The 15,488-nt window shown below is 36.3% G+C and overlaps 1 protein-coding gene across 1 annotated transcript; it reads left to right on the plus strand.

Annotated features, from left to right (window-relative positions):
• Nucleotides 1–2,121: 2,121 nt before the first annotated feature.
• LOC113684692 (uncharacterized) lies at nucleotides 2,122–12,514 on the plus strand. Its single transcript, XM_089190034.1, has 16 exons — nucleotides 2,122–2,550; nucleotides 4,199–4,255; nucleotides 4,481–4,508; nucleotides 4,963–5,017; nucleotides 5,336–5,487; nucleotides 5,752–5,807; nucleotides 6,468–6,534; nucleotides 6,943–6,990; nucleotides 7,676–7,787; nucleotides 8,281–8,550; nucleotides 8,775–8,881; nucleotides 9,400–9,491; nucleotides 9,738–9,764; nucleotides 9,889–9,962; nucleotides 10,317–10,478; nucleotides 11,093–12,514. Exons 1-16 carry the CDS (start codon nucleotides 2,455–2,457, stop codon nucleotides 11,280–11,282), a joined length of 1,593 nt encoding a protein of 530 aa, XP_089046160.1. The 5' UTR covers nucleotides 2,122–2,454; the 3' UTR covers nucleotides 11,283–12,514.
• The last annotated feature ends 2,974 nt before the right edge of the window (nucleotides 12,515–15,488 follow it).

Genomic DNA, 15,488 nt, shown 5'->3' on the forward strand with positions numbered 1-15,488 from the left:
TTTATGTATGCAAAAAATTTACAGTCATTCTGGAAGGTCAGACCTAATAACTTAAGAGTGGCATGTTGTGGTATATTACGAACAACAGGATAGGATGTGGAGTTCCATTTCTTCTTTATGACAAGTTCTTTACGTTTGTTAGGGTTACAGCTCATGGAATTACAGTTCGCCCAAGTCCAAAATTTCTCCACTAAACCACTTGACGTGTCACTGCCCCCTTTCCACACTGGTGCGACAATGGTTGAGTCATCGGCATACTTAAAAAGAGCGGGAGTGAAACATAGCTTCATATCAAGGTCATTTAAGAACACGTTAAATAAGTAGGAGCTGCTCACACTTCCCTGCATTGTCCCCTTATTTACTCCTCTCCACTCGTGGAGGTAGTTGTTGTGGACTATACGTTGTTGTCTGTTATAAAGAAAACTGCGATGATATAGGTATTCAGGGGCAACAACTTTAGTTTATTAGATAGCAGCTCGTGCCTGACTGAGTCGAACGCTTTGCTGAAGTCCATTGCGAATACCCGTACTGCCTCACAGTCTGGATTATCTAAGTGTTTGTCGATAAAGTGCTGGATCGCTAATAGTGCACTAGTACAATTTCTACTTTCACGATAAGCAAGTTGAGTGGTGCTAAGGTTTTCCTCCACAGCCTCCTTCACAAAGGTGTTCCAAACTAGCCTCTCAGGAATCTCAGGTACGTCGATTTCGCTCTCGACAACCACATTTACCGGTGCAATGTAATTCAGGTCCGTACAAAGTTCATGAAAATAATCATTCAGCTGGTTGGCAAAGGTGTTATCTAATACAACAGGGTTGGAGTGGGTCGTCTACGGTTTTCCACCAACCACCGCTTCCCACAGGAGCGGCGAGATGGTTCCTATTTTCACAAATCAGCTCAGAGATGCGCCTATTAATTGTCACTAACTGGTCTTTATTGATACAGCTAAGCCTAGATTTTTCTTCAGTAGTGACTCATCCACGTGAGATCCGTTGAGAACATTGTAACCGTCTTAAGGGGCAAGCATCCGTCCATTAAGATGATAACGAGTTTTGCTTCCAGTTGAGAAACCGCTGCGTCAAAGTATCTCTTTTAGATTGGGAAATCTTATTTGGTCTTTTTGGCTCTTATGAATCCCTCAATAAAGAAGATAGTAGTCCTTTTATAGTAACAAAATTTGCATTATCATTAAGAAGCTCTTTCAGTTCATGCAAAGATAAAAAGGCGTTCGAGACTTCAACTGAATGAATCTGCAACTTACTGAACTGATGGCTTATAAGAGTACCATGAAATAGAAAACTGCTCAGAAACGAAAGAAAAAGGGAAAAGGAATATAAATATGTTAAAAATAAGGAGAAAAAGAAGAAAAAACAGCAAAAACAAAATGCAAATTCTGCGGGGAGGAGTTACTCGGCCCCCAAGCTAGTTTGAGAGTTACTCCTTGACCGCCAGCTCCAAATCATACTCGGGGGGAAGTTATTCAGCCCCCAAGCCAGATTGAGAATAACTCCTATAGCGTGATTCGAACCCGCGACCTCGATGACCTCTCTTACACTCGTTGCGCGCCCACGATTGCCGCTCGACCATCTGGAAACTAAATTGTCAGTGTATTGAGTTTTAAAATACCAGGTTTGGGGGGGGGGGGGAGGGTGAGGAACTTTGTTTTATTGGGAGTGCAATCGAGGGTTTCCGGCCACGAATAAAGGAAATGAATCATGCAAAGAACTGACAAAAGCAATCTACACGAGGAATATTGTACCTACTGTAGACAGTGTAGATGGATGTACCCACTGTACTAGTTAACGCAGTCATGTGTCTTACATAACAGTTTCACAAATTGGCACAACAATATAGCCTACATGGAAAAATTTTACAAAGTGACTATATGTTGTTCTACCATGCAGTATATACCGAAAAGGTAATGAAATGTTTTACTTTCTCTTACCGAGAGATAATTGAGGAAAATATTCGCATACAACCCAAAAACCGTACCGCACAAGTGTCTCTTTGTTATCCGCCGAATCAGCGCAAAACTGAATAAAAAATACCACTTTAATCGCTGAGTCATACTGAGTCATAATTGTGATACCAATATATGATGTGTCATATGTGTGCTGGATTACATCAGATTTTCTTGCCTGGTTTCATATGGGAAATCAGACAGTGTAACTTCTCTTGTAGTATTTTTCCTCGTTTCATCTCATTTCCCATGATATTTTGATCATCTCTACAAAATTTAATTGGAAAAAGGCGCGGGAATTAAGAAGTATTGCAGAGGAGAAAAGAGCAAAGTTGTCACATGACCTTAACAACTCTACTTACGTAACGCTTTCGTCATGTTACATGAACAGGTAACGAAAGCCCGGCATAACTTAAAAGCCTGCTGGCTGTTATTATTTTGCATTTGTAGCCGTCGTGATAAATCTAAGGAAGGAAGTTGTTGTTGTACCCATAATGAATCTCCTTAAGTCTCACTTGCGTGGAATATTTTATCCTCCGGGAACAACTCCTTTAAATTGGAGACTATTCTCCATCGTTTTCTTATCTTCGGTAAGTAATTATTTTATCTTTCCTTTAACTTTTCTATCGCAATGCGCGATTTTCCATATATATCCTGAGAGCTTACCGTAGTGTATTTAAGAAGACAATAGGAGACTCAAACGATGCGGGAGTTAGCCATTTCCAGCACTGTAAAACAGATCTAACGCAGATTAATCAAATAAGGGGATAAATTTTTAATGAAACTCAGTGGTGCTGCGTCGGTAGGGGTATTTCAAGATGACATGGTTTTATCATCTGAGTTGATTCTGCAAATTGGCCACCGTAAAGATTTTCTTAAGCTGATGTTTCGAGATTTAGCCCTTCATCAGAGCAAAACAATACTGTTTTCTGTATAGTAGTAGTTAGTTTTCTGTGTAGGTTACTCCGGTTATGCAATATGTTCGTCTGACAAGGGGCAGTGTTATTGAGGTCTAGTTCATTTGGTTTAGCGCTGATGTTTTAACTGTCAGACCTTGATATTGCTCAAACGATGCTGGAGAAATAAATTCCGCAAGCAAAAGGTAGAGCGGACGTAAAGAACGTAAGAGCCACTGCCTATGATCAAGATGGGAACTCTTTAAAATTTTTTTGTTGTACTGTCGCTAATTGGCACGTGAGCATTCACGTGAAGGAGCACGCGATGATCAATTTACATAAGAGAGCGAGACTAGTAGTTGCAGCTAGAATTGTTGCAACTTTGGCAGACTGATGGATGATCCATTAATTAACTTTATTATTGTAAAATTGGAACACTGCATGCGTTGAACAAAACGCTGTAAAACTGAGCTTGGGATTCCGGAGAATGTCACCTAGGATATAGCTCACTGGCTGAGTCATTAAAATTGAAAAAAAATCGATCTCATAATTGTGCCTGGAGGTTGTTCTTAGTTCATTTTAAGAAACCAGATATCAGTCAGAATAAGCCGCTCAAAGTTCTTATCGAGAAAAGTACAATAAATAGCCACGGAAACTTGAAAAAAACTTGGAATTTCGGAGCCTCGAGTTAGCCTCAAGTTAAGTTAATTTGTAATGGATTCTGGATGCTTGGGCTGAGCTACCCACAAATGCTATCCATATTTCCTTCACAAGTTGCATCTTTAACCTCTCGTTGATTTATGCTTTGAATGATGATGCTACTCACAGTTTCATAGAAGGACAGCCCTGTTTTAAGCACCTCAGGGAAGCTGGCAATGTTACCTATATGCAGCTAGATATTCTTAGCTGAGAACCAAATACGAATTCTTTTCAATGCATAAGTTCTTATGTGTTAGAGGCATAGCCTCCCGTGTTAGAGGTTGTTGACTTAGATCAGGAAGGGAACAGTGTGGTCCAAATTGAGTGAATTAAGACACTTTAAACTTGTAATTAAATTGAAAAGTGCTAGAAGAGATCAAAGGTGAAAATCGAGACACTTCTGTTAATTAATTACTATTAATAATATTCCCATTCAGGTGAAAACGAAAGGGAAAATTTTGTGTGCCATGTCCAATTTTTAAATGTGCCCCACTTGCAAATAAGCTTTGCCCTTGAGGAAGTGGAACATCGAGGTGCAAATAATATAAGAAGTGCTATGGTGCATTAATACAAGTAATTACAATTATATTTTCTTGACACAAAAGGAATTAAACAATTATGATGAATGTTGTTTTATTTTCAGTTTTGTTCTGCAATGTCCATCACCATATTGTTTCCATTTTTACCAGCTATGGTAAAGGTGAGATGAAATTATGATCAATGCTCAATTTTAAGAAATATGTCAGCAGGCTGTATAATTATGGGAAAGGAAGCTTCATTATTGAACCCACAAAAAGTTAATTAACTCATCATGGTTTTTAAAACACCAATGAAAAATGTCTGTTTTGTACTTGATATCTAAGATATTGTCATTAATCAAAGATTTGTCATGTGTCTGTTTTTTTTGTTTTATTTTTTTTGTCAGAGCTTTGGGATTTCAGATGAAGACACAGGTGTGGTTACATAATAATTCTTTCTATAATTTCCATAAAGTTTTTGTTTAGTTACTAAGATATGAAATGCCAGGCTGACACAGGCCATAGTCATTGCTTTTCTAAGTGTTTGATCTACATGATATGGTTTGATAGTTACTGATTATGAAATAATTGACTTGATCTCTATTTAATTAATTTTGTTCTTTACCAATTTGTGCTCCATCCAATTTACATCAAGGACAAGTTGATTCCTTTCCTTATATTTATATGTAAATTATATAGTTGACAATTCACAAAGGATCACTGAATACCAGTGCTAATCGATAAAAGCCTCAATAATAAATTTACTGACTATTGTGTCCACTTTTCTAAGCCATAAGTTCTCAGCAACATTCAGTTATTTCCGCACTTACAAAGTAAAATGTAACAAAAGTATTTGATAACGATTTCCATTTATTTTTTTCCTTTCTAGGATACTATGCAGGTGTTATAGCATCTTCAATGTTTATTGGACGCACTGCAGCTTGGTAATTGCAGAGAAATTTTTATTTGATAAGTAAAATCTTAGATCCAGGCTGACATGTGATATAATAACTTAACATGGCAGTTCTAGATGTTACAAATAATTTATAATCATTGATAGATTTCCAGTAAATGTGCACCTTGGGGGCCAAGTATGTTCGTAAAGATTCTATTCTAAACTTAATGAATAAAGAAACTTTAAAACAAGACACATCAATTGCAGTGGTGTAAATTGATTTTATGTTTGAGAGTGTTGATGTACAAGGCACAGCAGCTGTGGACCAGCAAAAATTTTTAACCAAAATTTACTTGCTCCCTTTCAGTTATTTTTGGGGATTAATGACAGATAGATTTGGAAGAAGGCCTGTGATGATGATCTGCCTTACAATGACCCTGGTTGGCATGGTTTGCTTTGGTCTGTCTTTCTCTCTCTACATGGCCATCATTACCAGACTATTTGTTGGACTATCTGCTGGTAAGTGTGGTTATTGCACATTATTTGTACTTTATGGTGATGATCATTCTAGTGGGGTTACTAATTGATATTAAGGTTTTGTAACTAAGGAAAAGTGGCAGGAAACTGAAGTGAAAAGCCTTGGACTTTGAAGATTATATTAAAGGGCTGAGGGTTGGGTGGAAAAAATTTTTGACTTGGATAGTAGACTTGTTAGTTGAAGAACGTTGAATGTTAATACATTTTTCTTTAAACTTAGATGATCTTTTTTGTGATTCACTTCAGGAATTGTAGGGACATGCAAGACAATTGCTTCAGAAGTCAGTGATAATACAAATCAGGTGAGTTAACTTTATTATAATGATTCCATGTGTGCTTCTTTTGTGAGGTGACAATCACAAGCAATGCAGGTGGAGTTATTTGTTATTTTATATAGTTTTAAGATCTCACTAGCTAATGTTATGTGCACTGAAGTGGTGCTTGAGAACTTAAATTCTTATTAATCCTGGACTACAGATGGTCAAATGAATAAATTTTGAAGTGAAGGAGCCCAAAGGTGGCACTGATTGTCATTTTTGAACAATATTCAGGTCAGAGGGGTATCCCTGTTAGGAGGTACCTGGGGTAGTGGCATCCTGGTTTTGAAAATTTTGGACATTTAGATAGCTCTGTTGTATGTCATTTGGAGCATTGTGGGACAATTAAACTTTATGAACAAGTCCCTGGCTTCCTAACTTTCTGTACTCCTATGGCATTGCAAGAATATTCTTGTGAAATAGTGAACAAATTGGAGACCAAAATTGGCCTTTGAAATCATTTAACAGAACATTTTAGCATACAGGACAGAAAGACTACATACAGAAAGTGCAATTTATTACCCTTTGGTGCGGATTGATTTTGGCACCCCTATTTTCTAGGTTGCTGTGTTCTTAAATACAGTTTCAACCCACACAGTATTTAGTGTTGAATTTTCACTCGTTGTGTCTGATTTGTTTTATTAGGCAATGGCAATGTCAATTATACTGACATCTTGGAATGTGGGACTCATCATTGGTCCAGCTATAGGGGGTAAGAAAATGCTCCATGTACTCATGGACACCAAAACTAAATGATCAGCCAAAACAAAGAATGTCTTAGAATGCAAAACAGCACAATGCTGACAGGAATTAGAATAATTTCCATTGTTGGTTGGTATTCTGAAAGTTAATTATCTATGCAGCTGTAACTGAAGAGATGTATTGAATAAAGCACCTTGCATGCTTAACTGAGCTTCTTCTTTATGTGTTTCACAAGGGAGTGTAAGACTATTTGGGAGGAGAGTCTTGGAGTCTTTCAGAAATCTATTTGGGCTTTTTTTCATGCACCTTTTCAGTTATTGATTTGTAAAAATGACTTGTTATTTATTTTAAATGTTATTTACTATTTCAAATGTTGAATAAATTTTAAATGATTAACAAATGTCATTTCTAATTGCAGGTTATCTTGCAGAGCCATCACAAAAATATCCCAGTGTTTTTACAAAAGGTTTGTTAGAGTGTAGTGTATAAGATTCCACTGAAAGAGGAACATTAGAAGCCCAGCTAGTGAAAAAAAGTTTCTTTCATGGTTTATATGTTTTAATTGTTTTTGTTTTGTGATATTAGTTCTTATTAGAATGTCTTTTATATGGTAGAGTGTTGTCACTTTGCAAGAACAGTATTTAACAAATAACTAAAGTCACACCTTTATTAGGCAGCATCATATTAAGTGGTCACTATGAATGGTCAGTCATCAAAGTCCTGACTTTGATTCCCTAAATCACTATTAACCTTTTAACTCTTAAGATCTCATTAGTAATTCTCCTTACTGTCTGCCATACAGTTCTTTTTGTGTTTGTTTTAAGAATTTGGTATTGGATAAACTTATAATCCGTTAATTGATATTTTTCTTTATTCTCAACACTTGTTTGCTTGATATTGTATTGATATTGTAAGGAGAAATTCTGTCTTGGTCACTCATGGGAGTTAAAGGGTTAATAATTTTGACCTTTGTTAAGCCTTTAGGTCACCTTAATGTGAGTCCCTAGGGCCTGTTTGTAGTGTTTTCCACCTGTATTGAGCAGTCACTGAAAGTGGAAATGCTCAAAGAAAATCAAGAATAACAATAAATCATAAGAACATTTCATGGCCTCAGCTTATGCATTTCTGTTCAAACATATTTCTTTTTTCAGATTCACTATTTGATAAATTCCCATTTTTCCTACCCTGCCTGTTAAATTGTGCAGCACTCTTACTTACAGTTGTGTTAGCCTACTTCTACCTACCAGAGACTCTTGTTACAAGGTTGGTAATCTTGCAATTTTTAGCTGGTTAAATACAATATAGGCTCTGAACAACCAGCTGTTGTACAGGAAATAAGCTTACGATCAGGCTTTTATTCAGTGCCCTTAAGTCGGAGAGCACATTTAGTTAGTTGTTTAACTCTCTCACTTCCAAGATCTCATTAGTAATTCTACTAATTGTCTTATATACAATTATTATGATGTTAGTTTGTAGAATTTGGTACTGGATCAGCTAATAATTCCCTTGTTGACTTTTTTCTCTATTCTCATCAGTAGTCTGTGTAACTATATAGTGACCATTACATTGATATTGTATGGAGAGACTGTGTGGGTTGCTCATGGAAGTGAAAGGGTTATTGTCTTCTTCCTCTCATTACTTTTTCTCTTGTCCTCATTCATTATTAATTTTATTAATTCTGTTGGTTTGTTAAAAGTCATGAATTAAATTTTGTACCACTGTTAGACCATCATATTTCATTTTTTTTACTATTCAGTGATAATGAGACATCATCAAGCAGTTCAGAAACTGGTGAATTGGCCATGCAAAGCACAGCTTCCAACAGTTTAATTGATGAAGATGATGAAAATAGCTGCACAAAAAAAAATAGTCTGGAAGAAACAGAGGAAGTAGAAATATTCATCAGTGATGTGAACAAAGAGGATATTGACAATAATGGAAACTGTTGTGGTTTTAAGAGTTGCTGTTGTCCAAGATATAGATGTTGTAAATTCTTCAGAGACAGTAAAATTGCAGTTTTATTGAGGTAATATAAATTTCCAGAGAGCTCATGTTGTTTCAGGATATTTTCAGAATACTTTTTTCAGTACAGTTGTACAGTTTTGATTATGCAGTTATATATTAAGAAAGGAATAAATTAATGCACATTTTAGTTCATGGAATGTGCAGTTTTCATATTGGGTTTAAACAGTGCTTTATACAATCCCTCAAGTGTTGTTTGAATTTAATTTCCTTGTTCTCTGTTTTCAGGGATCGTGTTGTAACCCTTGCCATTTGTGTGTATTGTACACTTTCATTCGTTGTCATTGGTTATGATGAGTTGTTTTCTTTGTGGGCTGCCACAGGACCTGAACATGGTAAGGTGTTAAGTTGTTCTTAAATATAAGTTTGCATGAATCACATATTGAAATTTTGACCATCCTGTAAAATCCCTCTTTTTATAAAATATGCAAATATATTTAGCCCTTATTTATAAATTAAGGCTTGAATCCTACTGATGGCAAAATAAATTTGGCCTTCAAAGATTGTTTTTTCCTAAATGTGAAAAATGAAGTATAATCGAGTGATGTACATGTAGAGTGTGATCTACTCTTATGACGGTAAAGGGGTGCATCAGTAGCCCCATTCAACCATCCATTTTTGCCACAGTCACCTTATAATCATACTGAATTGAAGTTCCTTTTTAAATTGGTCATGAGTGCATATGGAAATCATGCCCCACCCCTCACCCTTCCCAAAAAGATTGATTTTGGAAAAAAAGAAAAAAAAAAGGCATAAAGCTGCTGATGGTCAGCTTATTTGCATTCGAACAGGCCCTTCACACAGCAATTAGTCGATTCTGCACTAACCTTAGTGTTATGTGTTATTTACACAGGTGGGCTTGGCTTTTCTACTGACCAGATAGGCACTGCATTACTGTGTGTAGCAGGACCTATGTTAGTTCTTCAGTTATGGTTATATCCAAAGGTAAATGTTCAGGCCTTGGTCACTTGAAGGATGGATAATGCTATCCACTGAGAAAATCTCTATCCAGTGGATAGTTCCACAGGAAGTGTTGTTAACTCTTATGTGCTGAATAGCATATCCATCTTTTGAAAAACTAGGCAAAAATGTTTGTTTATTACTGTGATTGGCTATACACATGGTTTTGAAACACATGAATTATAACATATGTGTATTGATTTGCTCTTTTTCTTGACTTCTTCCTTTTAGCTTGAAAGGCGTCTTGGATCAATCAGGGTAATGCAAGTTGTTTTAATGTCATGTTTGCATTTGTTTGATTATTTACCAAATATCATACCCGTTTTCACAAATAGATGAGAATGTGTGGAATTTCCTGATTAATTGTTGGATTTGTTCACAGGTTTTTCAATTGGCAAATATTGTCTTGGGAATCACAATTACTTCTTTGTCAGCCTTGAACACCCTACATGACAGGTTGGTTCCAAAGTAATGACCATGTTGATGAAGAGTACGTGTAATAGTTGATGAAAGTGGCTAGTGGCAAAAAGAAAGTAATTTAGCCAAGGGGCTTTTATAAATCTGTTTCTTAGTTCGTCTTAGGAGACCAAGGGGGTTGTATTTAAAACACAATATGGAGAAAAGTGGAGAGGAAGAATGCTGAAGAAAAATTAGTAGATAAAAAGTCTCTAAAGAGAAGAAGATCTTTCTGAAAGGCAAATTTTATGAAAAGTATGAACTAAAAAGGAGGGGTCAGGATTGAGATGGCTCAAACATCACAATCAACCTTCATTGACATCTACTTAATGATCTTCTCCAATCTCGTTACAGGTCAAAAGTTCTCTGGCCATTGCTGATTGTTGTTCTCATTCCACTGAGGATGGGTATTGGTTGTGGCTTTAGCTCTACAGGAATCCTTGTCAACAATGCAGTACCTGCTTACCTCTTAGGCTCTGCAAATGGACTTGCGATGACAGCAAGTTCCATATCCAGGTAGGTGCATCTAAAATATCTTATTTCTACTGAAATGATTACCTCCCTAAGATATTCGAGGCACTTCGAGGGAGAAGGATTAGGCATTGGTTTAATACCTTTCCTCATATTGTGTGGCATTGATTGTTTTTTTAAGACCTTGAGTAACAACTGATTAGTTCTGCTCTTTGCTGTCCGTGTTTTTCTTTGGGTTCTCTTATTTGATTAAAACTCAGCTTTCCTCCACATGCATCTCTTAACTATTTGTTTTACATGTAACTCTCCCATATTAGCTTAGTCAACAAATTTTATTTGTATTTAGTTCATTTTAGGGTGGCTCAAAATGGTTTGTTTACAAAGGGGTTTCGTGCAAACTTTAATTTGTCAAAAAAGTAATGTAGCTCAGAACGTACATTTACAGAAAGATGACTTTTGATACACTGGTTGTAATTCCATGATAACATGGAGATCACCACAATTTTTTAGTCATAGACTCATAATGTTAACATTATGGTCGTTTTTAATTGGCTACAGCGTGGCATGGTAATCTACAACATGTTGTTTTGAAAAACAATATATACGCTTTTCAAGGCAACTGAGTTGTAGTCAGGTTTATTGCGTTCTTTCTCCGTCAGAACCCTAGCTCCACTTGTTGCTGGAAGTGCGTTTGCTTGGTCGATAAGTAAGGGCTACAAACACGGATTCCCTCTTGATGAACACTTCGCTTTCATACTGCTTTCCATCGTGTGTTTCCTGGCTGTCCTGCTGAGCTGTACTCTTCCCAAGAGACTGAACATGAGACCGTCAGAGCCAGTGAAAGTATGAAGACAGAAGCCCGCATTCTCTTTCCCATCATTCAGTGTGCACACTGTAAAGAAAAGGAAGGGGCGGCAACACAATGACAGCACGCTTGGCGCAACGTCATATTTATGCCACTCAGGCATTCAAGACAACCAGAGTGGAGGTAGCATTATCTTTTGGAAGGAGCTGCACGCTGTTTCTAGAGGAAATGACAGATGGATTAGAAGAAGAAAAATTGATTGACGTAAATTACAACTCAGGTTTGAAAACGCTGGGTTAAAGTTTAAAGATGCACAAACTCTGGGCTCCTTTAAAAATAGAATAACCTTAATAGGACTTAATCAAAAACTCGTCAATTTTATGGTCTATTTTTTATTGTGGTACTTACATCTATTTGTTTGGTGTTGTTCTCGTTCTTGATGAGAGACGAATAGAAAAACGGTTATTTATATATGTATGCTTGAATGAAAAAATTTTATAAAGCTCGTGTGGTTTGGCGACAATCATATGCAAACTGCTATTAATATATTACGGAAATTCGCCCACTAGTTGTCTGAGGTATTTAATATATTGTTCAGAACTAACGATAACATCCATCTTCAATCTATTAAACGCCCGAGATCTTAATCTACAGCGTTATGTTACGCAAGTCTTTGATAAAGGGCAATGTTCAGTTGAGAGTCTAATCCAGGATTAAATGATATGGAAACTCTCATTATCATTTCAACTAATCACGTGATACACTTGTCGTAGTCGTGGTTAACACAAGCGTATTTCATGTTTTCATTGGCTCTTTTATTTCTTATTTATTTTTGTTTTTTTTTTCAGTCGAAAATCGTCCTATTTTGCCGACCTAATTTGAATCCAAACATTCAAGACGTCAAATAATTTTATTAAAAATATTTCGTTTGCCATTAGCTTATTTGGTAGAAGTTGATGTACTTACACATTTACACTTGAAAAATTGAGCTAAATTTAATACAATTATACTTTTAATTTATTTATAATTTAGCAAAATATTTTGACTATTTTTTAGTATGCACATTAGTATGGAGCACTGAAATGCTTCTGCTTTTGTCGGTGTGTCTCGTGGTGGGATCTGATCTAAATTTATCAATAAGAGATAATTAGGAAAATTTTTTAAATTATCAAAGAGGTAATATATATTCAAATAATACTTGAAATTTCGCGCTATTTATTGAATTCACATTTCTTGCTGAATGAAATCAATCAATAAATAACAAGCCTTGGATCAATGTTTCAAGAGTATTAAATCTGACAATTTTGACGATATTCACCATTTGCGATTAGATCAGTAATTTTAAATAATTGCTCTCCAAGGAAAAGAACAAAAACACCGCATTAAACAAACAGAAAAAACCATACATATATATATATTTATATATAGAGAGAATATCACGGTAACGTTCCTGGTTAAATATTATCAGAGGAATGAAATAAGTCAACGTGGGCGATGAGGGAGGAAATGAAGAGTTGGTTAAGCAAAGCGTTCCAGAAAAAAATTCGTTACCGTTCCTAAATAGTCTCTTTTAACTCCAAATCAATGTCGGTTAAGGCTACCATTGGCTGCTGTCGTCTGAATGCGGAGGAGAAATCAGAGATTGCATTGGTTCTGCCTTACTTTGCCCAGTCTCCTTCACAGCCGGTCTTTGGGATGCGAAGGCGGCTACCATGCTCAATAATTGGTCTTAGGAAACTGGCGCGATATTCCTAGCAAATCCGATACAAAACCTGAATTGATTGCAGCTTTGTACACGCACTCGCGTCGTACAGGGCTTCAGCATGTGTGCTTGTTTTTGCTTTTGGCACTTTAAAGGCCACTTTTCATATTCTCCATCGTCCTAATTGGCCTGGGGGATTTCTTGTTGGACTTGGTTTTACCTCACTCATTAGAAATGCGCTTTGATAAGCAAGTATTTTCCAACTTCGACAACAGACACACCCATCGTCCTGTTCCCCTCAATTTAATTGTAAAATAACTATGTCCAAACCAGGATAATTCACTACTGCGGGTTCGATTACAAAAACCTTGAAGCTTGTTCCCGATTTGGACTCGTTTGGGCGCACGAAAATGTGTAGAACTGATGTCCTATAAGAAAATAAAGATGTCCTTTGCCTTTTTTCCTCCAACTCCTGAGACAAAAAGAGGAATCAAAGATGCATTGATGATCTAAATTGCAAACTTTTCTCGTCAATATTCATTATTTTTCCTCGCCTGCACATGCTGCAGAAGGCGTTACTCCGTCGAAGAGGTTTTGCTGCCGTTTGACATCTTTTAGAATGATTCATAGGTTCGGTTTCACAGAAAGCTACAGGCCAGGACACTCTCATCTACAGATTGATCTCCGAGAAAACCTACTCGAGGCAACCTTAGCAAGAGACTGCTAATTCAGCCAGGACATGGCAAAACATGTTGACAAGGTGGAAAACAAAATGGCCGACTTATCATTTCTTACTTTCAAAGGTAATTATCAGGTGTAATTACTATAGGACGAACTTCATCATAAGGAGTTTTATCTTGTTCCTCTCGGGGAATTTTCCAGAATTGTTCCCAACTCTCATTTCCAGCCAAGAACAACGTTTAAGTTGGGAATATGCTATAGGTATCACTGATTTTGATATATTTTTTAGTATGCTCTTAAAGCAGCAATATTTCAGTTATTGCCCGCTTTTTTTCTTTTTCAAAGTAACTCCAGATCGCACGAAAATTGTACAAAAATCGCACTTTATTGGCGTTCATACTTTTTCGTAAATTTACTGTACCCGTTTACTGTAGAAGTTTGTAACTGGGTTTCATACCAAGGAAGGTCAGGGAAACGGATGATAAAGGAGGCGAGGTGGGGGCTGAGTACTTAAGGTAAATATTTGTCTCTTTATTTCTTTTTAGTACCGCTGTCCACGACCGCCATGACAAAAGTTTTTTCATTTATGTCAAAGTTGTTTGTATTCGAGACAAAGTTATCCCAGTTTCTGTGAGGCTGTCCGAGTTTAATTGTGTTTTTCCGACTATTTCAGTCTAACTCTACCGTCTCTCTTTCATCAGAATTCTCATCCTAAACGAGGACAAGAAACATGCAAAATAGAAATTCAATAACTCTTCAGAAATTGGTGAGTGGAGACTGCTTTGTTTTTAGTACATCTTAATGGTTGTTGGGTTGCTCATTAGACGATAAGCACCCACCTTACAATTAGGGGACACCCAGGGCTGTAAGTGATCACCCTGTCTATCAGAAACGAAAAAAAAAAATGATTCGTTGCTAAAAACAATGCAGTATAACCTAAAAAATGTTAAAGTAGCGGCTAACCTGTTAAAATCAGCCAGTATGTGTTTAAGAAGTGGAAGGTAAAATATATTTACTTGGGAAGAAAAGTATATCAAGAAAAAGAGTAGCAAATAGTTCAAAAGTGTAAAATAACTGAACATCGAAATATGAATCAGATGCTGAAAATATATCGTTTGTAGTGCAATATTAGTAAAATAGTATTTCATGGAAAAAGATTTTTTATATGTGTAAATTTTCTATTCATTTATTTCGTCAGAAAAAGAAAGAAAAAAGTTTTATTTCTCTTTTAGTAAAAAGGAAAATGAAATAAATCAAACCAGCATAAGCATAGTACATTATTATCGTTTATTACGCCCACTTTGAAACACTGGTGGTCCCTGTAAACTGATTGGCTCTAACTGGTGCGATTTATTCACAAATCACACCATATTTTGCTTTAAATCGCATCTTTTTCCCAACCAATGAGGAGGCTACACTAAAAACAAAACAACCGATCAGATTTCAAGGCTTGTTTAACGTAACCAATCAAATTGCTGGAAAATGAAAGACAAAGAGTATCATGTGGAAAATTTTGTAACTTTTGATTCCAAAACTCTTACTTTTTCTCCCCAAAAAATGGATGAATTTAATTTCAAACCGGCTCAGTACTACATCAATAAAATATTTGAACTGACCGAGTCCTGTATTTGGGCGATTTCAAAATGGATGTAATAAAGTGGTAATTAAACCTCGTGTCGTGCAATTTTGGTCTCAAATCTTACTTGTGATTTCAAATCGAACTCACGCTGCACACTTGTTCGATTTTGAAATCAGGCGTATGATTTCAGCCCAAATTGCACTCCACTCAGTTCAATTACCATTATAAATATCACTATGGATCACTTAGCATTTTTGTACTTTTGTATTTAAAATTTGTATTATTCCA

The sequence above is a fragment of the Pocillopora damicornis genome, chromosome 12, assembly GCF_964200805.1.
Source record: "Pocillopora damicornis chromosome 12, jaPocDami1.2, whole genome shotgun sequence".
NCBI lineage: Eukaryota > Metazoa > Cnidaria > Anthozoa > Scleractinia > Pocilloporidae > Pocillopora > Pocillopora damicornis.

Excerpts from the sequence above, each read along its gene's own strand:
- LOC113684692 (XM_089190034.1), top strand. The coding sequence starts at position 2,455 with ATGAATCTCCTTAAGTCTCACTTGCGTGGAATATTTTATCCTCCGGGA. Across the intron at positions 4,256-4,480 it reads TTTTACCAGCTATGGTAAAG|AGCTTTGGGATTTCAGATGA; the intron begins GTGAGATGAAAT and ends TTTTTTTGTCAG. Across the intron at positions 5,808-6,467 it reads TCAGTGATAATACAAATCAG|GCAATGGCAATGTCAATTAT; the intron begins GTGAGTTAACTT and ends TTGTTTTATTAG.